Below are 26,259 nucleotides of genomic sequence, written 5' to 3'. Positions count from 1 at the left end.
TTACATAATTAAACAAGCACCCGCTTATTGCAGCGATGGGGAACCTAAAGATTAAAACAAAAATAAACTCATACCTTTCATGTTAATTGTAATATTCTTTCACGTGGAAAAGGAATTTTCGATGAAACGTCAATAAGTCACACAAAAGCAAGCATTTTGAAAATCAAAGCTTGTGGGGAATCGTGGGCCACATTTTTTGGGGTACCTTGGGCCAAGGCCGTGCGAACGGGGGGGGGGGGGGTGTTGGTTTAGGGGTTTAACCCCCCTCCGCATGAAGATTTTTTACATGTAAAATTTTCGAAGAAGTTAAGAGAAATTACTTGATCTTAAAAGTTGTTAAATAAGTGTTAACAGGAAAATTAGAAAATTTTCTCGCCTCCGTTTACGAATTGAAACTTATTTTTAATTGTAAATTCCGATTTGAAATTCAATCAACCTTTTCCATATAATCTCTAAGCTTGACATACAAAAACCCTACTTCGCCTTACGAATGGTTTTTTATTCAGAATTCAGAATTCATTATTTCAAACCATTCATTTAAAATTTAGAATTAATTCATCGAATACTTATTTTATACATCAACAAGTTGGAAGCCATGTATCATGCCTTACAATGGACATCAGAATTAGCAAATCAAAATCTTAAACCTAGTATCCTCTTTTTTATTACTAAGGATTTTCATTTACCGAAAAATATGCTGATATAAAATATTCTTCATTAAACCAATTTCAGTCTCAATTTCATTTTGTATTTCTTGTTCTTCTAAATGCTCAACATTACATTCAAAATAGATTTGGTAAATTACACTAGGTCACAAAATTACATCCTTCGAGGTGTACAGAATTTAAAAGATAATTTTGACTTATTCGGGTACCCTGGAACTACATATACAAATTTTCTATCAGCTATTGTTTTTTGAATAACTTTTGCAAATATTTTAAAATAATTTCAGACCACTCTGCGTTTTTTTGACAACTTTATAAAACAAAAACACAACATTTAAAAATAAAGGTATGAGCCAATTATCAATTCTCCTCAAGACTTCAAGTAATTTTGAGCACTACGAACAAAGTTATAGAGTTTTTCAATTTGTATACTTTTGAAGTTTTTTTTGACGGGATAAATCATCCAACTGGATGAAAATCCGAGAAAAAATAAAGTTTTTAACCAAATTTTAGATATTTTTAAAGCAAAAATTAAAATGTGTTGTAAGTTTGAACAAATTTTTTTAAATGAATTCAATTTTTTTAACTTAATCCAGTTATGTCAGAAATACTTGTAATGTTATCTTCATGAATTTTTATAAAGTGTAGAATTTTATTTGTTTTAGATCATACTTCATCACTTTTAATTCCTTAATTGAATTAAATGGGTACAATCAAATTCAGAATAAGAATTTTATTTCTGTAACCGTAAATTTCATACTTCATCAATTATCAATGATTTATTTCACTTGAAACTGCTACATTTTAAAGCTTCTTCAAAATTTAACAGAAGATTCGAGTTTAGGAAGCTTAAATCTACCAAATCAATCATTCAATCATAGACACCAAAATCATGTTCCTGTAAGTTATCAATGGCATTTCTTTCTGATTTTTTTTAAATAATTAGAATTTTTGAAAAAAAAAAACTTTCCGAAACATTTAAAAACTTATCTTTTTCATCTTCAAATTTCGTTTTAATTTTAAAATAAATTTACCAAATTTTAAAGTAAAACTATTTAAATGAAATGAAATTTTTTACATAAGTTTGTCTTTGATTTTTACTTCCGAATTTTTGTGTTCTGAAAACATAATCTTCTGCCATTGACACTATAATTTAAATAAGAATAACATAGTTTCCACTTTCTGTCCTTTTCGGGACGCAATATTGCGAAGAAAATTTTTAAACGTTTCTCTTGTTTTCATTATATCATGTTTAATATCATACTAGCTGATTTTACCCGGCCTTGCTCGGGTTTACATAAAATATAAATCGAAATGAGTCGTTTTACTCTTAGAAATTTTGAAAGCTTTTTGTTCATCATCATAACAAATTAGACCACCTTTGGCCATGTAGCTTTGTAAGTTTTGTTAGTCTTCTTAAAGTTTTAATTGGGATTATTAGCAAAGTATATAGTTTTCATATTATTGAATAACTAATGGTTTTAAGGTTTGCTAATAGAAATTTGAAATAATTTCCCTTGAATGCTTATCCATTCTATCACGAAAAACATTTCAATCTAAGGTTGCTGGTTGCCCAGATTTGCTAGAACATTTGAATCAAAATTTGAGGTCAGTCCGCTCTGGCCCGGTTTCCCGGATTTTGTTGCAAAAAGCCCGGATTTATTCACATCATTTTTAAATCGTAACATAATCTGAGATTTTATAACTATTATAGTTTTTCATTTTTACGTTCAAAAAGAATTTTCCAATGGCAAGTTTTAGAAGCAATTTAAAATCTGCTGATGTGGTTTGTTGAAAAAAAATATTGCAAGTATATTTTCCATTATTTTTACTGAATAATTGCGCGGTTTTGTCCAAGTTAGCCCGGATATTGCCAGGATATCGGTTTGAACATTTTGAAAACAGATGCTGGATTTGGCCAGATTTTTCGATAAAATAGGCTAGATTTGTCCGGTCCCGATACCGCAATTCTGGAAACCTTTTTTTACACCCCCCATTTTTTAGGAAGCTTGAATTGAATTTCCATTTTTTTTATCAAATGATAACATTTTTTTATCTTTTCGTTGGGTTATCTAGTGAAAATCCCATATATTAAGCTTGTAAACGAATGTTAACGACCTCTTTTCAAGATCCCCTCGTAGAATGAAACACCCATTTTAGTTTTATTTTGTACTTAGAAATTTCTAAATAGATTTCCGCTGAAACCTTATAAAAGACTTCCTCTGCATGTTTTCAATTTGCTTTTTAACTTTTCTTATAATTGGATGGTAGAATTGAACACATCAATGATCAATAATAACAATAAAAAATACTAAAAGTCTCGTGCGTTGGGTTTGGATTTAATTTTTTGCATAAAATGATCGTTTAATTGTCTAATTCCTATTGTAAATTAAATTCCTACACGGCAATCAAAGTGTTGAGATCGCAGCCTTGAACTTACAAACTTACAACCCTCAGTTTTATTAATTGTTTCCCTATGAAGAGTTCCGAATGTATGAAAATGAATGGTTCCTCAAAGCCAGAACATAAGTTTTCAGTCCAAATAGTTATTCAACTGAAGCATGCAATTATTAATGAACATGAGTTAATATATCCATGCTTTACACACTGCATATTCTAATAGATACTCAACCACTGTTTTTATCAATTTATTTCTAACAGGCGAGAAGTTTTTTTTTATTCTAAATGAAGGTTCATTATTGCAATCAAATACCTTGCACCGATACCACGTGCTTTGAACAGTAGAAGGAAAAAACACCCGCCAAAATTTCTCCTTTAAATTTTTTTATGCTCAGCAAGCTTTGATTTGCTTTCCAGTACACGTGAACTTTGGATGGTCGTTTCTAATGCCTGGCCCATGGTGATGGTGAAAACAATCCCGCCAAAGGGAACGAAAATCGGTTGACAAATGGGTGCCATGACTTTTGGTTCATGGGAATAAAAACGTAAGTTGTATGGGAGGGTCCCTTTTCTTAGGTGGGAGGGGCTCAAAACTATTACCTCGACCTTTCTCATGTCCGTTTACATCATTGTACCAAATTTCAAGCTGATCGGTTAAGCGGTGTGGATTTGTATAAGGTGCATATATATATATACAAACATATATTGCCCAACTCATCTTTATATATTAGATTATCATGTTTTTGTCATGATTTTTAATTTATCTTACCTATAATTTATTTGATTCGAAAAAGTATCTTTGAAGTTAAATTTTGAAGCGCAATGTTAACTTTATTTGTATTATCTTTGTGCTTTCAACATTTACAGCATCAAATAAAATACTTTTATCATCTTTTGAGAAAATTCTTCTAAGTTCAAATTTTTTCCTTATCAAGAATTTACACTTCTTATCGAGATAATTTTTTCCAAATCAAGATATTACGGCGGATTTTTTAATCAATCTTGCCATTGAAAATGAAGAAAAGAAAATTAAAACAAGATGAATAATAAATAACAATCATTGTATTTTTTCTAGCAATTTTCAATCATCATCAATATTTTACGTGATCTGATATTGTTTGAGAATTCAGTTTTTTTTATCATTTCATGAATTCTATTTCTGTGCATTGATTCATATGCCCGAAGCTTTATTCGAAATTTTGATTTGCATTCTTTATTTGATGTTTCGGAAATATTGATTTCAAATTTGAAAATTAGACTGCTTAGAATTTTTTTAAGCAAATTTCTAGTTCATTCGTTTTGAAAATGGTGATTAATTTAATCAGTAAAATTTACTATTTTTCTAGTTTGTGTGATAATTTAATGTTGGAAAATTGTTTAGAAATCAATTTTCTTATTTCTTGTGTACTTTTGGTATTGTTATTATTTTTGGCTGAATTTGAATTTCGAAACCCCCCCTCCCCCCCATGGACGAGTCCTTCGCACGGGCCTGCCTTGGGCCACCTATATTTTATGTTTTAAAAAACATACAGAACTAAAATACTTTTTTTTTTTTTCAATTATAGTCATTTTACCATCTTTATGGCATTCGCGACTTTATATCAACGTTGCAGTTGGCTAGTCGTTATTGAAAAACTTATCCGGTACAACTGTGTTCGATGTTTACTCTTGGGCTCGAACTCACGGACATCGGCTCAGGAGACAACAAATCACTGCCAACTGAGCTATATCACAAGCTCCCAAGAGAACTAAAAATACGTTTTTTTTTCTATCTGTAAAGTTTTTTTATGCTAAATGAAGAGTTATAAAAAATTGTTGACCATCGTATATGCAGAATTTTGCCGAAACGTTCGCGGGCCAGGTTTTCCAAACTTTTCGATCATACACAATTCTCTTTTTAGATTCCTCATCTGAAATTATTTTTAAATAACGAAATGAATCATGAAATTACAGTTTTGGGTCAACTCACATACTTTACATGCTGTTTGGTCAATTTGGATTTGGTGGCCCACGATTCCCCACCATTTTATAAAAATCCAAAAGATATTACTTTTTTAAAACAGTCTGAACTTGGGGAAAATAAGTTATTACATGTTTTGAAAAATTGCCTTATCATACGTTAGAAATGTTATAAACTATACCATATATTTCTTCATTTTATCTTTTAAAATGAAAAAAAAAATTGGAATATAGAAAAAAGTGGCCCATGATTTACCACTCTCTCATAATATTTTATGGATACGATAGATGGGAAAACTATCCGTAAGTACAATTTAAAAAAAAACTGTTTTTTGTCTCGTTTAAAATTGATATGAAGTTATTGGTGATAAAAACATCCTTTAATGAAATAAATGATGAAATTAGAAAAAAAACTTAATATCTTTATTTTAAAATTTTGATAAATATTTATGAAATTGTTTTTATTTACATAGTTTGTTATAAAACTTTAATCCAAAATGATTTTTTTTCCTTGGCTTATAAAAAAACCAAGTAAATAAACAAACTTATACATAGCCAACCAGTCTAATTTATCCCAACATGAAGTGTTTATTTAACCGATGTTTCGGTGCTGTTTTTCACTATCCTCAGGGTAACTGGGATTTTGAAAGAATTATTGAAGTTTTATGATAGTGTAAAGTGTGAGTTATGTTTTGGTCCTACTTACAATAATGTATCTGTTCTCTGTAATAATGCTTATGATAAGCCAATTGTCGTTATATTGGTCACTTGATAATTTGTACATGCTGTAAGGTCAAAGTTATTGGTATACATTATTTCAAATTTGAACTGTTCTCGAAACATTTTACGATATCTTACAGAACTAGTTTTGGTATTGTTATCTTGACTGGTTGGCTATTTATTTAATAATTAAATAGCAGTCGATTCTAAATAAGATTTAATAAAAACTGTATAAAACTTTTCACACCAGATTTGGAATGTATGCTAATCTGATTTGATTTAGATTTATTAATGTAGAATTGAGGTTGATTTTAGCTTCAAAGAACCTTTCTAGGATATGAGACTGTTTACAGCAAGTTGTTATAAAATATAAATACTGGGAACCAAGATTGCCGAAGTCACCGAAAAATCTATAACTTCACAGAATTTTGAGCAAATTTTTATCACGGATTCTGTGTCACAGAAAAGTGTCTAAGACCGTAAACAGCCAAAAATTAAAATTTAAGAACACAGAATTTTGAAAATATTCACAGAATTAACAGATTTCTTAAAATTCGTAAGATTTTCCAAAATTATAATTGTCAGGTCTACATAAATTTTAAAATTTTAAACTGTTTCGGAAAAACATAATAAGATTGGTAATGTTCATTGATTTTGCTCAAGTTGAAAAAAGCTCAATTTTTCATGGCTTTTCTAAGAGATTTATGCAATTTCCATCACAGAAAACCGTCACAAATAATTAGGAAAAAAAAACAGAAAGTTGGAATTGATATTCGCAAAAACACAGATTTTTTTCGAAAACCTTGCTGGGAACACCTAACTGAGCTATTAAAATTTTTCAAATTTCTGTCGGTAAATGAAAAAAATTATTCTGGAGTAAATATGAAAAAAAAAAGTTTTTTTCAGATAATTATGATAATTTAACAATTTTAGTAAGTTTCCTAAAAATGTTGAAAACATACTTTTTGCCAGGTTTTCGAGAATTAAAACACTGTTTCTTTCCACGAAATTCCTGTTTTGCTGTAAAAATAATACTGTAAGAACTAAAAACTGTTCCTTGTGAAAATTTATTTGAGAAAATACGCATTTCTTTAGAAAAGAGGGGTGCCCAGTTCGTCTTGGGTGCTCGTTATGACTTTATCTCGTCTATCAGTTATCAAAGATTGATTTCACTCGAAGTTATTCTTTTGAAAGTTTTAAGCTTCATAACTGCAAGACTAGAGGTATATCTGACAAAAGGCTTGAGTTCAGAACACCAAAATCTTTCGAAATCAATCATTAGAAGTCCAGCACTAAAAATTCTATTCCCTTGTGTTCGTTATAAAACTACAAAAAGAATAAAATCATAAAATTTATGTGTGGGTGTTCGTTTGAAACTCATCGAGGCATTCGTTCGAGTTGTATATTCGAATGATCTTGGAGTGATTTTTGACCAATATTGCTGGCCTTCAAAATTCACTGTAATCATATCGTCAATATTAAGTTTCAGATATGATAAGAAAAATTGATTATTTTAATTGCAATTCATTCTGACTGTATGTTATGTTTCAGTAACTGAGTAAGAAGGAAAAAAACTGATTTTGAAATATTTTGGCGTCATGTTATCAAATGTTTTTTTTTCAGATTTTATCTTTCACCTCTAGTTTCAGTGCTATAACTCGTGGAAATTTAAAATGAATCTTTTTTTTTCACTAAAGACAGTCCTTGATAGCTGATAAATTAACTTATTTATTAATTTAATATTAAAGAGTTTTAGATATTTAACAACTTTTTTGAAGACAGCAAAGTGTGTTGCTGCCAAAATTAATTAAGATTTATTCCGGTGCAAAATTTTTATGTCATTTCGTCAAATTTATAAAATTTTTGAAAACTGAAAAAAAAAACAAAATTACATGACGTATTTTTTCAGCACTTAATATTACTCACAATCATCGAAAAAATGACCATTTGATTTAAAACTTTATTTTGAATTGGGTATGTAAATTTTGTTTCCTGTGCCATAAAAAGTGATCATGTTAACATAAGGACGTCCGAGTTTTTTCAGCACGTATCCTGTCCGGGCAAATCAGGGCAATTTTAAATAAAAACCTAGCAAAATCCAAGCGTTTGATTTCAAAATTGATTACAAAGTTCGGGAAATATCCGGACAAATTAGCTAAGCTTAGCTAGGCTTGATTAACTATGAACAAAATCCAGAAATTACTATACAAAAATCAAGAAAAAAAAATTCAACAAAATTTATAAACAGATTTTTAATCGTTGAACTTCAAAAAAAACTATCATGACTATTTTTATAAAACTTGTTAAAAAAAATCGTTTTGAAGACATACATGAAATATTTATACAACACAATTGTTTTTTTACCAAATAAGTTGAATAAATCCGAGCATTTTTCAAAGAAATCCAAAATTCATCATGTTCCCAAATTTTTCATGAAATATCCGGCAAACCCGGATTAAGCTGGAAAATCAAGCAACCTTATGTTGATAAAAATAGGTACAAGGTGTTCTTAAAAGAAAAAATTTTTTTCTTCATTTTATTCACAAATTCTCTGTTGAAAATTTATAACTATAAGAAACGAAGCGTTTAAATTTAATTTCATTCGTTTCAAATTTAATTCAATTAAAAGTATACTTTGAGAGCTTGATATTTAAGAACAAATCAATTAAAGTAGTGTTTCAAATGCTCCAGGCAGCAGAATCACATTTTTTAGTCTAATTTCAGAATCTAATTCATATCTAGATATAAAATGGTTCAACCACAATTCAGCATGAAAAATTGAAAACATAATAACTATTCAGAAAAATATATCAGAATAATATCAAAATATCATACTTTGTTTTAAAAAACAGTAACTTATTCAAAGCATGACTTTTCTAACGAGAGATACCTTTATTTGCTAATAAGTCGACAATTTTTTACGCCATGAGTATACACATACAAAAATCCCCTTTTAATAATTTTCTCGCGTGGAAAATTATTGATTCACAGATTTTTAGTTGTATCAAAGGATATCAAATTAATATTATACAGAAAATGGGCTAAAATATTTTTTTTTTCAAATTTCAAAACTTTAGAAAATATCCATGGTTTAGTTTAATCAGATCAAATTGGAGGAGGCGATGTGCTGTCCCTCCCCCTTCCTCACTCTTTAAAAATGTACCTTAGTTTTTATTTGCCGTTTTTTTTTAATTGGAAAAATCATCCCTGCCCCCTCAAATAGCGCGCTTGATTTTGAGTCTAAATAAACGTTATCACTCATCAAAGTTTTAAAGGCACAATTTTTTCAACTTATGCATTTAAATTTATGCTATTTCATTTTTTTCCATTTTTTTGCAGGAGTACAAGTGCGGAGACCAGGAATCTGCTGAAAAGCTGCCGATAGATCGGGCGAGGCGTTATGTAGATCTACAACCGAAATATAAGTAGATCGTATGAAGACGACCAATTAGTTCAACCGAATCCGCCACTGACCAACAAATAATATGGCCAGCCAGAGCGGTACTTAGCAGTTAATTGAATGTTGAATTGTCGAATAAAGTATTTCCATAATTGATTGCCGTTTTGCTTCTTTTTTTCTTGCGTCCCGATTATTACCCATTGCAACGCATAGGGGAACAATTCGCGCTTGTTTTTATCGTCTTTCGCTTTTCAACTTCGACGTTTGCATTGCTATTGATAAATTCTGCAGACCCAGTTTTCGCAAAAATAGTGGAAAGTGCCCCCGGATAAAGAGGAGAAAATGTTTACATTTGTGGAATTTCCGATTCATTTTTGGCGAACGAAAGTGGTTAATTATATACACTGGTGTCCGATGGAAAAACAAGTTTTGTTTTGGATAATCCTCAAATATCATCACTTGGTGAAGGTTTCGTGAAGTTGTGAACATGCATTTTTGACGTTCTTCCAAAAACACCAGCAGCAGGTCGTCGAGTGAGTCGAAATAAATCAACTAGCCTTCGGACGACACCCATTAGTCACATTTCACCGCCGGGTTTCGTAATGGAAACATTTTCTCTTGAATTAAAGTGAGGGTGGATGGAAAATGAAAATGAAAAACGATTCCCAGCATGTGTGTCTTGCTAAATGATGTTCCCCTTAAGAGACCAGTCGATTCGGTATGGATGGCTCCCCCGAAATTTTGAGCCAGCCACTTCAACCAATTGAAACGGTATGAATGAATGAATGAACGAATGGGTGAATGAATGGTGGCTGAGGTGGCTCATTTGATATGCTTCAGATTGCGGGTTGAGAGGTTCAATTAAACGCACAGTAAAAAGAGGTAGGTTTACAAGTAATGCACGTTTTGGACTCAGAAGCATGACTAAACAACTTTGAGAACGGCTAGAAGTAGTCGGAAAATCTGATGATTCGAACGAAGTGTTAAGGAATTTGAGAAGAGGAAATAAAAATTTACACTCGAGACAAAATTTAAAATACTGATGCTTGGAAAAACAATTCAAAACAAAATCTATAAATATAAAAACGAATTTCTGTCTGTCTGTCTGTTTCCTATAGACTCGGAAACTAATAAACCGATTTGTATAAAACTTGCCAGGTATTATACGCCGGATAAGAGTCCTACTACGGTTTGAGACCCCTCCTCCTTACAAGAAGAGGGTCTTACCAACAAAAGACAAATGGTGCATAACTCAAGAACCGATCAAGCAAATGGTATCAAATTTGGCATGGTGTGGTATTCGGGTACGATAAATTATTCTATGATTATTTGAGTTTTTCCAAAGAAGAGAAAGGAATGGGGTAAGGGGGCAGCCTTAAAACTTTGTCCATAATATAAAAACGAATCAAGCAAATTGAACTAAATTTGGACCAGTGATGGAGTTAGGAAATGGAAGGATTATGTGCCACATTATGTGGCCCATGTTTCCTCACAAGCTATGGTTCGCAGATTGTATGCGTTTGAGTGATTAATTGATATTTCATGAAAAATTACTTTTTGGTGCAAAAGAGCAGACGAAATAAAGATCATAATCATATCTCTGAGCTTTCATTTCGCCGGATGAAACAAAATGTAAACAAACAGTTTTGTTACGAAAAAATACAAAATTTGACTTTTTGTTTATTTTATTGTATTGACAAACCGAAGAAGTTTAAAAAAACTGTCGACGTTCCCTATACGGTGTTACAACTTCAGTGATTATATGTTCGCCTTAACTTAGCTGCTATCTAACTTTGAATTATGGTTTTCGATGCTGCCTTTGAGGATGAAGGAAAGGATAGGATGTAAAGGATTGGAATTGATGGTGGAAAATGGTAGAAGATCAGGATTAGGATGCGATTAGGAAGAATAACATTAACTAGACGCAACTTATTTCTATTTATGATATTTGTAGCCTGGTCAACATATTTATGTGAAATGCAAATTTTAATATCAACAAAAACAAAATATTTCCGTATTCAATATTTTTTTATATTATTAGAGCGATTTTAAATAAAAATGACGAGGCGAGGCAAAGCGCGCCATGTCCGCTTATCTTTTAGCATGTTTTATATTTGTTAAAATTTATGTTCAATTTTCATCACTATACTTAAAAAGAAATTTCTATTGAATTGGAAAACATTACTTCGATATAAACGGAAATATTTGAAATTCCTGAATTTCATCAAGATTTAATTAACTTTTCACAAGAATGTCTGTATATGGCAACACTGCGCGTAGCTAAACTTTTTTTCATCTGTGAAATAAAATACAAGTGTTTTAAACTGTCAAACACTTTCGCGGGCACTTCAACTAATATATACGTAATAAACGTTTAATGGCGCGATTGGGTACACACATATGCGCATTATGCCCCTACTGAATCTGAAATCCAATTTTCAATCTACTCTACAAACTTCACTAAATTTGTGGCCTTTTTTGACCTTCCAGTTATTCAAACTATCAGATTTTGACAAAAAATAAACCAAACTTCCAAACGCAATCGAAAATTAAAGTTAATCTTTTCAAATGTACTCTAAAACAAGGCTTTTTTCTTTAAAATCAGACAAAAAAACTCAAACTGAGTTTTTAATTTGGGTATTAGAGATGTCGACTGTATTTTATGATGCTGTTTTTTTGCTCGGCAAGGCAGTCACAATTAATTCAAAAACGATGTTCTGATTAGTCCGACTTTTCGATGCTGATTAGCATCATCATCAGGGAATTCTAAAATTATTTTATTGTTACTAAATTATGCAAAAAATGCAAAAAAAATTGGTTTGTCCTACTTACAATCGGATCGTTTTTGTGTGCTTTTTGTGAAAGCTTACTGTCTACCTTTTTCTCTATTTTTCCCTTTTTTCCTGTTTGTTTACACTGTAAAAGTTGACAAATTAGTGTTGAACTTAAAAATTGTTGATTTCTTTTGGTTAATTACACTTATCGCTTTTTTTAATTTTCAAAGTTGTAACTTGTCACTACTGTTGGTTTGTCCATGGTATTTTAAGCGGTATAATATTTAAAATGGCTACCAAAATGGCTACCAAACTGGAGGTGTTTTTATGGTAACTCATTTTGTGCCTTTCGTTTTTTTGACATTCTAAGAATTGTTTCTGTAGTTGTGTGATTTAGGAGAGGTAAAAGTAGCTGAGTAAGTTGAACTGAGGTTTGCGACGTCTGCTCTGTAGTTCACTGTGTTGGGTGTGTTGTAGATGTGACACATTTCAAGGAATTTAAGAGTGTGGTAGTTTAAAGAGGTGTCCAATACTTCGACGTTGTCTAAATCAAAACAATGCCCTGTGTTGATACAGTGATCTATGAGAGCGGTGGTATCTTGTTTTGATCTTTCTCCATCTTCCTTCGATTTCTCTGTAGCACTCTGTCTGGTTCGCTTGGTGGTTGTGGTCAACTCTAATGTTTTTGGGTCAATCTTGCTTTTGTACTTCTCCATCATTTTTGTGCCCTGCCATTCGCTGGTCGAGAGTGTTCTTGGTCAGACCGATGTATGATGAGTTTTTAATTTTTTTGTTGTATCTAAAAACTACATTTTTTGTACGAGTTTTTCCTGGAATTTTTCCTGGAATCTAAAATATTATTTAAAACTGCTGATGACATATTTCACGCGCTTGTAACGCTCACAAGTGATTTTTGCCAGTTCTTGAATAAAAAAAAACAACAAAAAAGATAGTAATTTTGATAATTCAAATCACAAAACAACCAATGCAAAAAAAAAGAAAACACATTTTTTAACATGTTTTTTAGAGTTTTGAAAATCAATTTTTCATGGATAAAGTGTAGAGTTTGACAACTTTTACAAAATAATGAATTACAAATAAATAGATTTATTCTCCAAATTTCCGTAAAACGTTGAAAAGCCAACAAATACTGTTTCATTGGGTAGAAAAAAGATATTGTTTATTTTTAATAAAGTTGTTTGAAGAAGCGATCAAAATAGTCGCAAATGAGTGAACTCGCGTCACAAAAAAAGAAACATATTAATTTTGCGAAGAAACTTTTACATTTTCTAACAGAAAGAATATAGATCTTCTTTGAAAATGACGAGACAATTCTGAAACATTGAATTTCCATCAAATTAGTAGAGATCCAGATGAGTTACAACAGCATAGGGGAGATAAAGGCATAACGAGCACCCAGGGCATGATAAGCACTCCTTTTTTCTACAAAAGTACGTATTTTCTTAAACAAATTTTCATGAGGATTTGTTTCGTACTACCTATAGTATAAATTTTTCACCAAAAAATAAATATCCTTTTCATCTTTACAGAAATATTAAATAATAACCAGCTAGGTTCTCAAGTGACGAAAATATCATAATTTTTAAGCACCACCAAATAAGCTTTTACGACCTTTAAATCATCTTGATCTGAAATGTACGCACTGCAACATGATTTACACATTGTTTCTCAATTTTAAACATCATAACATTTTTGATTTTTCACTTTGATCCATTTGTAAACGCGTTTTTACTTAAATTTGTTGACCTGGGGCGAACAAAGCACTATCAATCAGGGCAAGATGAGCGTTTACTGCCGTATAATCTAGCAGCGAATTAAACTCGATGAAGCCAACTGAAAAATAGAGCTACAGCTTAACATGTTCCATCTGTCGATTTGACCTATTGGTAAGGTGTCGGAGAGGTAATCTGTAGACTCGAGTTCGATTCCTGACTTCATCGAGTCGAATTCGCTGCTACATTTCCCGGCAGAAAACGCTCATCTTGCCTTGATTAATGTTGCTTATACTGCCCCAGGAGGGTTCTCATTATGCCCCTACAGTGACTGGTTTTCAGCTTTCGGCAAAAACTTTTAAAATGCATTTTTAAACGTTTTTTTTTTCTACTTTTTCAAGTTTTATCCAATCAGGCAGTAGACTATTTAGTGTATGACCACGAGACAATGATGTAATTTACAAATTATAGCTGTTCTCTATGTTAAAATAAGCGTTTTCCTTAAGGTGGCCATTATGCCCTTATCTCCCCTAAGTATGTGAAATTCACGTCACAAAGTTTGATTTTTTTTGCAAAAAAAATATTAAGTTGTTTTTGTTCTCCAGATAGTCGGATTTTCAAAAAAAGAGCATAACTTTGTTAATTTTTAAATTTACGAATGGGATGGAAAATATAAAAGAAACATTAGAAACAGTTACAACTACGCCTGATTCCTCGATGTATTGTTATGTATGTGAGTGGGAGTCAAAATAAGGAAAAGTTAGAAAAAGATACTGGCAATTTAAGATTGAACAGGTTGGAATTACGAGATTTTGCTGTTAAAATTATACACAAAATTTGAAGCCTGTAAAGAATGGTTCAAAAAAGCTTGATATTTCGTGACGTGAGTTCAGTTATCAACCCTGTTGTGTTTATACTGAGTGCATTCACGTCAGAATTTTTTTAAAAGCCATTACTTTGTTTATTGTTGTTCAATTTATAGTAATTTGTGGGTAACTAATACGTTTACAACTTGTTGTAAGACATCGTTTTCCATTTCCTCAAGGAGAACAGGAAATTAGGGTAATACGTCAGTAAGTCAAAAATAGTCAATTCTAGCGGGTGTGGCCAGCACTGTATCGATCCCTTGCAAGTATGCAACTTATGCGCCACTTCGTTACCGAAGATTGCACACCACGTCTAAATTGCCCGGCTGGGACTCTCTTCAGGGCGAGTCAAGAAGATTGTCCGGAAAGATTATGAGGATCGATTCAGGCAGGCTTACAAAAGAGGAACGCAAAACTCGAGTGAAACTCGGACTCACTCAAAGAATCTCAAACAACCCTAGAATTCCCTAAAAACATCCGGTAAGAGATCACTCATACCTAAAGTTAATATCATAGGACCAAAGAAAACATCGCACTAGAAAGCGAACGGTAGTGGAAGAGCAATTTCAAAATCAGAGCACATGGCTCAGAACACATGAACGACGTTACGCGTAGTGATGTGATATCAGTGTTTCATCCACTAAAAACTTTCGGGTAGGAGAATTAAGCCCATAATATATTCAGAATAGAAATACAATCATTGAGTGTTTAAACAAAAGTGTGCTTCAGGATTGTATTTAGGTAAGTAAAATCATAATTAGTTTCCAATTAGGTAATTCATTTTCATTCCATGGATTTTAGTGGGCGAAGACTTATCTATCTATGTACATTGGTGTGTGATTATAATTTTTCTCGTTTCCTATCTATTTCATTCTCCTACCAGTGCGTGCAACTAATTTTCTCTCCCTAACTCTCTTTCAGGATTCAGTAGCTGGAACCGTGCTGTGCTAAGGAAGGGGCCGAAGATTCATTTGGCAAGCGTAACGCTTACCACACTCGAGTGTTATGTTTGCTGATTTTATGTGGGGCGTTCATAAATTAATGTTCGAATTTAGTATGCATACTTTTATGCCATCCACATTATAAAAATCTTGGACGCGTCCAATGGATAAACGGTCCGGCAATAAATAGGTCGGATATGAGTTTTGGTTCGTTTTCCGTGGACGAACACATACGATGCTGGGCAGAAGCCGTGTGTGCTGTTTATTCGGCTGGTACGGCTTTCTCGGCTTCTGCAGTCAGTTCCTACCTAACAGCTGTTGGGTCGTCGATCGTCTCGATTGATGCTCGGGATGCTGGTGTTGCTCCCGACGATGAATGATGCTGGGGCGGTTTTATGTCCCAGCATAAACGTGGTCGATTTGGGCTGGATTCGGGTTGATTCTAGGGTGAAGATGTCCCTTCAAACCAACCGCAGATTCAATTCCGGATTGCGGGTTGTTATAACGATGATTGCGGGGCGGTGGATTTCCGTGCAGGCTGCTGCTGTTGGCGAAAAAGGGTGTGCCTGCTATGTAGTTTTTAGACACGCACTCACGCACTTTTGCCCTATCGTAGCAGTTTCTTTATCTGCTGCTCTACTCAAAATTCAAAGAAAGAAAACGGCGCGAACAAACTACTTCCACACGCGATCACGATCCAGATTGAAGTGATCGATGGTGTGCAGCCTCATATTAGGGCAAATGATCTCGGACGGAAGTACGTCATTTCCCGAATGGTCTTTAGAAAACTTTCGGGACATTTGCCATTCAATTAAGTCGCTCGTTTTCCGATCGTCTTTTGGGCCTGTATGTCTCATCCCAACCCTTCCAAAGAATTGTCTGGACACGATCTTAAAGTGAGAGAGCCAGACAATTCGATCGTCGATTACTCGATTAAGACAAGGGATCAAACAGTGTTGACCTGTTTGCATACCCTTCAGGCTGAACCAACATAGCATTGTTGGTTCGGGGAATTATATCGAAGTTTCAATGGTGCGACTGCTACACGGGAAATCACGTCACAAATCTATTCGAACGCAACACAAACACAACAATTTTTTTAGTGATCAAATCATACTCATTTCGAAAGAAATTTAATTGGCGACCGTTTGATTATTTTTTTTTTAATTCTACAGTATGTTGGTTGACCTCTTACATGATAACAGTTCAGAAAAATCCGGATAAAGATTGCTTTTGTTCATATTGTGGCGTTCCTGGTGGATGGATTTGAAAGTTATTTGGAAAATTCATTGTGGTCTGCATCTAGGCTTTAAAATAGCCCAAATTTGCCCAACCCAGAGAGGCGCGGAAAAAAATTCTGGCAACCTTATTCTAGAAGTTGCTGAAGCTCTGTAGAGAGCATGTAGAGTATTTTTTTAATAATTTTCATAGGCTTTACAGGGGAACATTTTTGCAATACTTCCTTTTATTTTTGATGATAAATGGAATCATTCCCATACGAAATTAGCGTGGAAATCGGTGGAACCAGCAGAATTTCGAACGATTGAAAATACTCTTTTCTACGCAACAAGTTCTAAATATGTATGGAAATTTGTAAGGGAAGACTAATTTTCTCATTCAAAAATCGCCACAGATGTACATACTGAAAATCCGAAAAAATATTGCTATAAAAGGACATTACTTGATTATTGTAAATAAACCACAAACCTCGTTGTACCGCATAAATAATTTTTGATGTTATACAAAAAAATATTTTAAGTTTTAGCGTCATTGTCTGCTTATTATGAGGATGGTTAACCGTAGAAATAAAATTAAAAATCACAAAAAGCTGCTTTGCATAACCAACAAGATTTCTATTTACAGCAAAATAAAAAACGCTAGCATGCAAAATTTTCCATTTTTCAAAATTTTTCATCGGAATAAGAATATTTATTTTAAACTGATTATTACTTATCCATGTAAAACTTAGCTTTTTCTCATGTAAGCGATAAATGAAGTTTAAGAAATGTCAGAAAAAAAAGAATAAAGTGTAATAATAATAAAGAATAAAGAGAATCTTCGTTTCAAGCTTATTTGTAATTTCTTAATGTATTTATACTTAAACAAAAGTTCTTACGCCCATACAAATATCCATACCAAACTGAATCTTGATGCGCTAACTCAGGCATGCAAATCATCTCAAATTTAACACTTTTGTAAGCTTTGTGACCCAACATGTATTGAAAATTCTTACGTGTGTGGTATGTATCAATATATTCAACTGATTGTTTATCACATTATTGTATGAATGATAGCTTTTTGTGAAAATGTGCAGTTTAATTAATGTTCATATGAAGAATTTTGATATAACAGTTTACTAACCAAACGCCTTTTTTTAAATAAATCAAAATTTGGTGAAGGTGTTGAATTGATCACATCAACATTTAATGAGTTCCTTATGCATTGGACCTAACGGTCACAAGTAAAAAACAGCTTTTATGAGAAAACACGCTTTTAAGTTCTTGGGGCTTTTCCATATATTTTTCAAAATTATGCATTTTTCTCCCGAACGAAAAACTATGGTTAAACAAATTTACAAATAAAAAAATTCATATTTGATGATTTTTTTAGGTTGAAATATGAAAGTAATGAAAAATCGATCATTTTTGCACTTAAGCCTCTTTGGCTCTAAGTTAGAGTGTCCATTTCCCGTCCTTTTTCCCGTTCCCGGGAATTAAGAACTTTGGTTGTTTATTTCCCTGGAATTCCCAGTAAATATTGAAAACATTTGAAATACCTGAACCTTGATTAAAAACATTTCAATTTGAAAAATAACTTATCGAACCTTTACTGCATATAAGCCCATAGTTTGTTCAAAATTTTCTCTTCATTAGGTTTTTTTTAAACTTACTTTTCCTCAAATAATTCAAACTGTTTTCAACAAAGATAAATAAAAAACAGTGAAACAAACTATAATAAAACCTTAACAAGTCAAATGAATTTCATTTATGCGATTGGGGGTTGATAAAAAAAAACTGTCATCTAATTTGTTTTATTCATACAACTTTTTTCGTTTTTCTGAAAACTTTACAAAATTGTTCTTCATTTAAAAAAACGATGTCTTGGCCATTTTTAAGTTTTGAAATTTATAGAGAAAAAAGTGCATAATTGTTACTTTCGAGAAAACACAATCTTCCTTTCTGCTGCTCGACTTTTCCTATATTTTTGAAGAGTTGTCGGTTTTCGTTCAATTAAAACGGTATGGAAATATCGTTTTAAACTTATCTATTTGGATTTGCACCAAATGGTTGCTTAATGTGTATTGCCACAGGTATTGGCATATTCTCAATGAGTTTTGTATGAATACATTTTAAAAAGAACAATAAGAATGGTTCCGGAGGCTATCAGGCTTTTCTAGAGAAATAATTTCATACATGTCGGGAATTCCCAGAAATGGAACTATGATTCCCGGGAGTCGGGAATTCTCAAATTTTCCCAATCACCGGGAAATCCCAGGACGGTCACTATACTCTAAGTCCTCATATAGTGCATAAAGTTATCGTGCACAAAATCTCGTGGTTAGCTACAACACTGAGTGAGAAGTAATTATTTAGATAAAGTTTGGTTTCCTAGACTGTTTTCCGTACTATTTACTGTTACTTTAAAATCAATCGATGGTTTTGAAGTTTATAAACAAATATTAAACATTGATTTTTCATTCTTAAAACTCTTGATTTCAAACTTCTTTTGCTTAAAACTTAAACACCCATCTAAATTTATTAGCAGAAAAGTGCGGATAGTTTTTCGGTTCAGATAAAAGTACCGGCTCAGTCGGCGGCTACTGGTCTAGCATTACCCAAAACAAACTCGCAATGAAGCAATGGATGATTCAATTTACGGCACCCGATTCGGAGGAGATGGGCTTACTCAACAACAACATCAAGGGTGTTTTAATTTTTATATCTGCCATTGCATTGTTGCGCCACAACTTTTACGATACCAACCTCGTGTTCAACATATGGATCATTAATCCGTCCTCCCATTTTCACCCGCGGCCGTTCCATTCACTCGCAGTAGGGGGTCCTACGAATGTTGTCCAATTTTCCGAAATTTCCTAACTGGCCGTTAAAGTGAAGTGGCTACTAATGTCAAGTTTATTTCACTCGAAGTGATTGAAACAAAATAAATTAGCTAGAAATATTTCATAATACCAGCCAAATTTTACAACTCTCTCTGGCCCAAATTCATCATCGATTCATGATTGAGAGGGTCCACGAGTCAATAACCGAAAATTTGATCAAATAGCCCAGCATACGAAAAAAAATTACTAACTGTGCGATGCTGCCTGGTCAAAGCTCAACTGAAATTAACTTTCCACGCAAATTTGAACCCCTCAATGAACGGCTTGTGGCTTCGGCATCTTCACCTGTAGGCAGGCAGATTGATTAATTTGTGATTTTCACACCAATCTGTGGCCCCTTCTCGGTAGGAGGCAGGAAGGGTGTTGTTAGGGTGCTTGGCATTTGCCCTGCCGGGCGCTAACGACCGTTTCCATTTGACCAGCCTGCATGCAGTAGCAATTCAAGGGAAGGTACAAATTTAAAGCCACTTGCTTACACAACCATTTGCATTTGCATGGCGGCAGTTGTAAACAAGATTGTATCTTTTGATGTGTTTTCGATCATATCGTTAAATGCTTGGCTATTCATTAGCCCTATTATGCGAAAAATCAGAAGTAATATTTTGGAAAGGAATGCATCATAACGTCCACTTTAGAAAAAAAAAATGGGACTCACTTAAGATGGTTATTGAAATGGGTTTGAAATCGCATTTTTCTGTAATGCATATAATGTGCATGATGCACCGTGACAAAAGTAGGTAACAATGGTAGGGGTCTTCGGATTTTCTCCAAAATCTAAAATTATGATCGTTTCAGCACCATAAAAAACATGTGTTTTTGCAGATTTCAAATCCTTCTATTTTTCGAGTTAGATCGTTTAAGTTTTTTTGAAAAAGAAAAATTACCCTCTTTTCAAATGCCCATAACTTTGTCAATTTTCAACGTAGAATATAAAATAGCACATTAAAAGGCATTAAAATTTTACCAGCTATCCAAATAATATATTTACAAAAAATTATATATTGATTCTCTGTACAAAATAAAGTAAATGTGTTAAAAACAACGTCCAAAAGTACTTTCTGCACCACCAAGTTTTTTTTAATCATATTTCATTTTATAGTCCTATTAAATTCACAACTTTCATCTGAAGACACCAAAGTGAGTCAAAAACTCCTTCAAGAGTTATAAAAGAAACAGTAACAATAAAACTTTTTTTTAACGTCAAAAACTAACAATTTTCGAACAACTGCACTCACATAGGTATAGGTACTTCTTCTCTTATCGTACGCATGTGCACCGGGAGTTAAAAATCTGCAAAAATACCATTTTACAGTCGAATTAGTTTTACAATTTTCATCCGAAGACATCAAAACGAGTCAATCACTCCTTCAAGAGTTATGGAAGAAATGAGGACCATAATGTATTCGCCCGCGTCAGGGTATAACGAATCTCGTACAGTCACGCGCTTATACGCAGAACACCATTTACACGAACGTTCATTCTTAAGCATACCCTAGAAATGATTATATTTATTGATTGTTCTTTGATCTAATTTTTTCAAACGAGTAGATAAATATCTTGTCAATGAAATAATATCTACGTGCTTTGTTTACAACTCTGCACCTACACTGGGTAGCTCGATTTTAACAATGGTCGCATCGCTAATGTACGTTCGATCGTGCATTTGAGTACGTATTTTTACCAATTCGATTGGAATTGAACAAAAAAGTATTTATAAAAGCTGTTTCAATATGAAGGAATTGTTGTTGGCGATAGAGATTCAAATTCATCTCAAGAACCCGAAATCTTCATTCAAAACTATAACATAAGGGAACGAAATTCACATTTTCCGAGGTGCAAAGAATTTGAAAACTGATTTCAACTTATTTAGGAGCACTAAATGCAAATTTGTATTTTTTATCAGCACTTGTTTCCGGTATAAATTTTGAAAATACTAGGTTCATTATTTTTAGTAAAAGTGTGAAATATAAAAAAAAATTAAAAAAATGGTTTTAACTAAATGATCAATTTTCATGAAGACTGCGTGTAATTTACTATGAGAAAAAAATATAGAAGTAAGTATGTTTCCCCATTTTGTAAAATACGAAGATTATCTAGACGAAACCTGTATTGTTTTTTCCGGGAATATGTCAATTTTTGACATTCTTCCCTCTTATCTGTATAGTTGAATCAATAAAGGATAATGAAAAGATTTTACATATATTTTGTTGTTCGTGTAGATTAGTTACTTCATCATTTATTAATGATCGATTTCATTCTTAACTGCTTATTTAGTTTTAAAATTACTAAATTTCAGAAAATAAGAAGGGAGAGAAAAAATCTGACAAAAAATCGAGTTTGGGACGCAAAAATCTTCCAAAATAAGTTTTTCTTGGTTTTCATTTTTCCCTTGTGAATTAAAACTATCCTCTTATCATTTCATTTTTTTCGGCAACAAGGCAATTTATCATGCTGAAAAGTCAGAAGATCTTTTAGTGCTTTGAGGCCTTTGGAGCTAACGGTGTGTAAGTGCATTAAAGCTTATTTCGAGAAAACACGCTTTTCAATTGTGGTGTTTGGCTTCTTTCCAAATATTTTTCATGAATTTATATATTTTTTTTAATGTAAAAGTATGTTAATAAAATTCAAAAAATCCGAAAAAAATTGAAATACAGTTTTAAATATAAAAAATCGTTTGGCATCATTAACTCAAACCGACAATTTTTTCACTTATACCGCTTTGGCACTGAAGGCGTCATTTTTAACAAACACTTCTGAATTTCAAGATCAGCAGCAATTATGTCACCGATTCTGCTTTCAGCTCATCTACACAATAATATTGAAATTTTAAGTTCAAATTTAGCTTAAGGTTTGATATTTTGAATCTGAAACCATGGTTATTTCAATTGCAAATGATTTAGACTCTTAACTAAAGAAAAGTATAAACTTTCAGAATTAACCCTTCATTTCATTTTTTTATATTAAATTCAATATATTTAAAAAAAAAGGAATTAAACGTAGGTACCTACATGAACAATAAAAAAGACAAGTCACTTTTTTATAATTTATTTGTTGTAGTACAATTAAAATTGAAAATTTTGAATGATAACTTTAAATTCAAGAGCAAATAAAATTAAATTAGGTTCCAGGAGCTTCATATTCAGAAACAGTTTTAGATAATCGTATTTTCTACTTCATTTCTATTTTTTAAAATTTTAAAGTATTGATATTATATATTGTGTTTCCAAATTTGAAAATAATAATACTAAATTTCCAAATCACGATTCAATAGAATACCCCAATTAAGAGTTAAATGCCCGTTAGTTATGTTTGGCAATATGCCTTATCGGTGAAAAGTAAAATACTCCCGAAAAATAAGAAAATACCAGAGCGCTAATATCTATGTAGAAGCTCAGGAAAAAAAATAGAGATAGCTTGAAATCGAAGTAACCAACAGGTTGGCAAGACGTGAAAAATTTTTGCTCTTTCTAAAAATTTTTGAAGTTGTCCCCGAATACTGAAAATCCTTGAAGTTCCGGTGGAGTTGAGCATTGCAACGTGGAATGAAGTCGGATTTGTTGTGGTTTGGCCGAGGTGATTTTGTACCCAGATTTACGGTGTCACAGCAGAGCAGCCCAAATCTCCAGATCGGCTTGAGGTCAATGGAATCCATTCCTTGTAGCTCCTAATCTGTTATCGAAGCACTAAATCAGGCATGTTGAACCTCTGGACTAAAGACTACTAACACTAACGATGTTCGAAGCTTGAATGTTTGGATTTCACAATTCTTGGACCCCGATTCAAAGCTAAGTGTCGTTTCATTTATTTTTGTCCAATCCATTACATAACACGTAAATTGATGTTTTTTCATCTTAGCTTCCGCTAATTTATACAGAACTGAACAGAAACAATACAACAGAAAATTTGACTAATTATAAATCTTAAATGGCCCGGAGTTTTTTTAAGGTCAAGATGGGTCATAGTTTTGATAATCCCGATTAAGAATATCTATGTTTAAAAATTGAGACATTTGCCGAGCTTTTTTTCGTAAACTGATATTTTAATCGTAAATTTTGCTATGATATTTGTGTTTAAATCGTCAATCAAAAAATCAAAAAATTATCGAATTTTCATGTTCATTCATCATCGCTTAACTTGTTGCAATTCAAGTTAGGATTTTCATAGAGAGCTCTCAAATAAAAAAAAAAATCGGTTAAACGTCAACTTGATATAACATTGGATTAAGCGACTATATAAAAGAACTATTCTTAAAAATTAATGTTTATACTTGGTAATAGTCGTTAACTTTTTTTAATCACCATTTAACCTAACATACTCATGCCTGCTAATGAACTGAAACTATAGAAACTTTATGAGTCAGGAAAACAAAATTTATTGTTCACCGTAACACTAGTCAAAAGTGTCTCCCTAGCGATTCCTTTAACCCCTCTCCAAACCAAAATTATTTTGCTAGGATGCAGAGGTGACCTCGGTACTAAAGCACAAATTAGATCTTTCATCCTTTCTCTTTCTTCCAACCTATCCATTGACCACTAGGACGTGGCCGGCGCCGTTATTGGCGTTAAAAGAGAGAGCATCAGTTTTATGCAGTGTGAATGAGCTGCTAATTCCAAGCACCATTCATTTGACCTTTGAATAAAATTGATGGCCTCGGTCAATCACGGAGTAGCAACCATTGGCGATGTGGAACTTGTTCTACTGAGCCACGCCAGCGATCGTGGAACTCGAAATGATTGTTATCATGATTTTGGAACAAGTCAAGCATACATTTTCTTCAACCATGCATTTCAGGTTTTACGGTTTAAGGTGGATGTGAGTAGTTAATCAAGCTAAGCTAAGATAGCTTGAAATATTTTGTTCTACATTTTCATCTCTGAACAACGTGTGTATTATTTTTCATTGAAAAAACTACATTCATAACGAGAAAGAGCTCTTAAAGAGATAATTTTAAAATTCCAAATATACCTACAAACAAAAAAAATATCAACATTTTTTTGCAGAGGATTTTATAGATTCACTGATTGTTTTATAAAAGGATGTGTAAGTTGTGTAGAAGGATATTGAAATGAGTATAAAGAGAAACTTTGATAAAGTTTTCATTATTCATCTCTTGTTTCATACTTTTTTGATGTTCAGTGAAATTCGTGGGGGAAGTGTGTAGCTTATATTGAAGACTCATTTACAACTGAACACACCCCCCCCCCCCCCCTCCCTCCGCAACCCCTACCCCCGCTCACTCAAATGATCGTTTTTTCACCAGATATTAACATTCCTTTATATTGATTGATTTTTGAAAATTGGAATATAACCTCCCCCCAACTCTAGGACCGCCCCTGCATGAATCATAGCATTTTTAGCAGAAAAATAAAACAACATCCATAACTTCCTTCGTAAAAGGGATCAGTACACTGTCTAGCAGTTCTATGAATTTATTTTGATTTTTTTTTTGCGAAATAATGACTATTTGATTTTTTTTCTTAAAATGCCCCTGTTTCGTGATAATTTCACAATTTAAGGTTTTCTTCATTTCGATTCAAATTTTAAAACACTTTCAATAAGATGTCACCAAGCAGAGAAAAACGAATAGGACAATATTTTCTGACACATCGATAGAGGAAAATCTAAACTATGATTTTATGCTAAAAAATCATACTGAACTCGCTAAGGTATGCTTTTTATGGGCATGTTCTATTACGACCCATGCGTTCGGTATAACGCGCCAATCGTTGTAGGCTGAAAATAACATAAATTTTTCAAAAAGGCCAATTTTCATTGAAAATGATCAAAAAGTCTAAAACCATATTTTGAGCGTTAATTCAGCCCAAAAATATCAACTTTTCCATTTTTTTTTAAATTTTGATTAGTCCATTTTGGTTTTCTTTTCGGTCGGCAAGTGTAGAAAACACTTTTCTTCAACGATTACACCCATTTTTAACACAATTTGTACGTGGAATAGGACTGGATTTAAAACATGTGATAACAACATTCCAGCTGGATTTCCTATGATAAGATATTCAAAACATCAAACACTGTCCGAAACGATTTCCGTTTCACGAGGTAATGGTTTTTTAAAACAATTGAAATCATATCATTATGATTTAAAAACAGATCGGAAACACCTTACAGCTATCAATCGGATGTTAAACTACCACTTTTGGAACTTTTTGTGTTCATTCATCCCCCACAGCAGCGCGTATGGCACCTGTTCGGAATTACCCCGTGTTCATAATTACCCCACTTGACCCTACATAGAAAATCAGCGATTCGCTTAGGTGGCGCATAATAGATCATGTTCCCCTATTTTCTGACACATCGATAGAGGAGAATCTAAACTATGATTCTATGCTCAAAAATTATACTGAACTCGCTAAGGTATGCTTTTTATGGGTATGTTTTATCACGGCCCATTCGCTCGTTATAACGCGCCAATCGTGGTAGGCTGAAAATAGCATTATTTTTCAAAAAGGTCAATTTTCATTGAAAATGAATAAAAAGTCTAAAACCATATTTGGAGCTTTAATTTATGTATGTATGTATGTATGAAAACCCACCAGTGGCTGATAGGTCTTCCGACCCGAGTCGGTACGGGAAGTCTCGATCGCACATCCAAATATTGTTCATGCTGAACTCATCAACAATAATTGCAGCACAACCAAGGGGTCCGTTACCACTGGTTTGGGA

At 32.8% G+C, this 26,259-nt stretch overlaps 1 protein-coding gene across 1 annotated transcript in view; it reads left to right on the top strand.

Moving 5' to 3' along the window:
- The window catches only part of LOC129756773 (uncharacterized), a 40,881-nt gene extending 31,635 nt beyond the window's left edge, over positions 1 to 9,246 (top strand). The window contains exon 4 of the mRNA XM_055753781.1: positions 9,084 to 9,246. Within this exon, the coding sequence (XP_055609756.1) occupies positions 9,084 to 9,115 (32 nt within the window). The 3' untranslated portion in view covers positions 9,116 to 9,246. The remainder of the gene's footprint in view (positions 1 to 9,083) is intronic.
- The last annotated feature ends 17,013 nt before the right edge of the window (positions 9,247 to 26,259 follow it).

The sequence above is a fragment of the Uranotaenia lowii genome, chromosome 3 (genome assembly GCF_029784155.1).
Source record: "Uranotaenia lowii strain MFRU-FL chromosome 3, ASM2978415v1, whole genome shotgun sequence".
NCBI lineage: Eukaryota > Metazoa > Arthropoda > Insecta > Diptera > Culicidae > Uranotaenia > Uranotaenia lowii.
The sequence above is the reverse complement of the archived record's forward strand: the minus strand, read 5'-3'. Positions and strand labels throughout refer to the sequence as shown.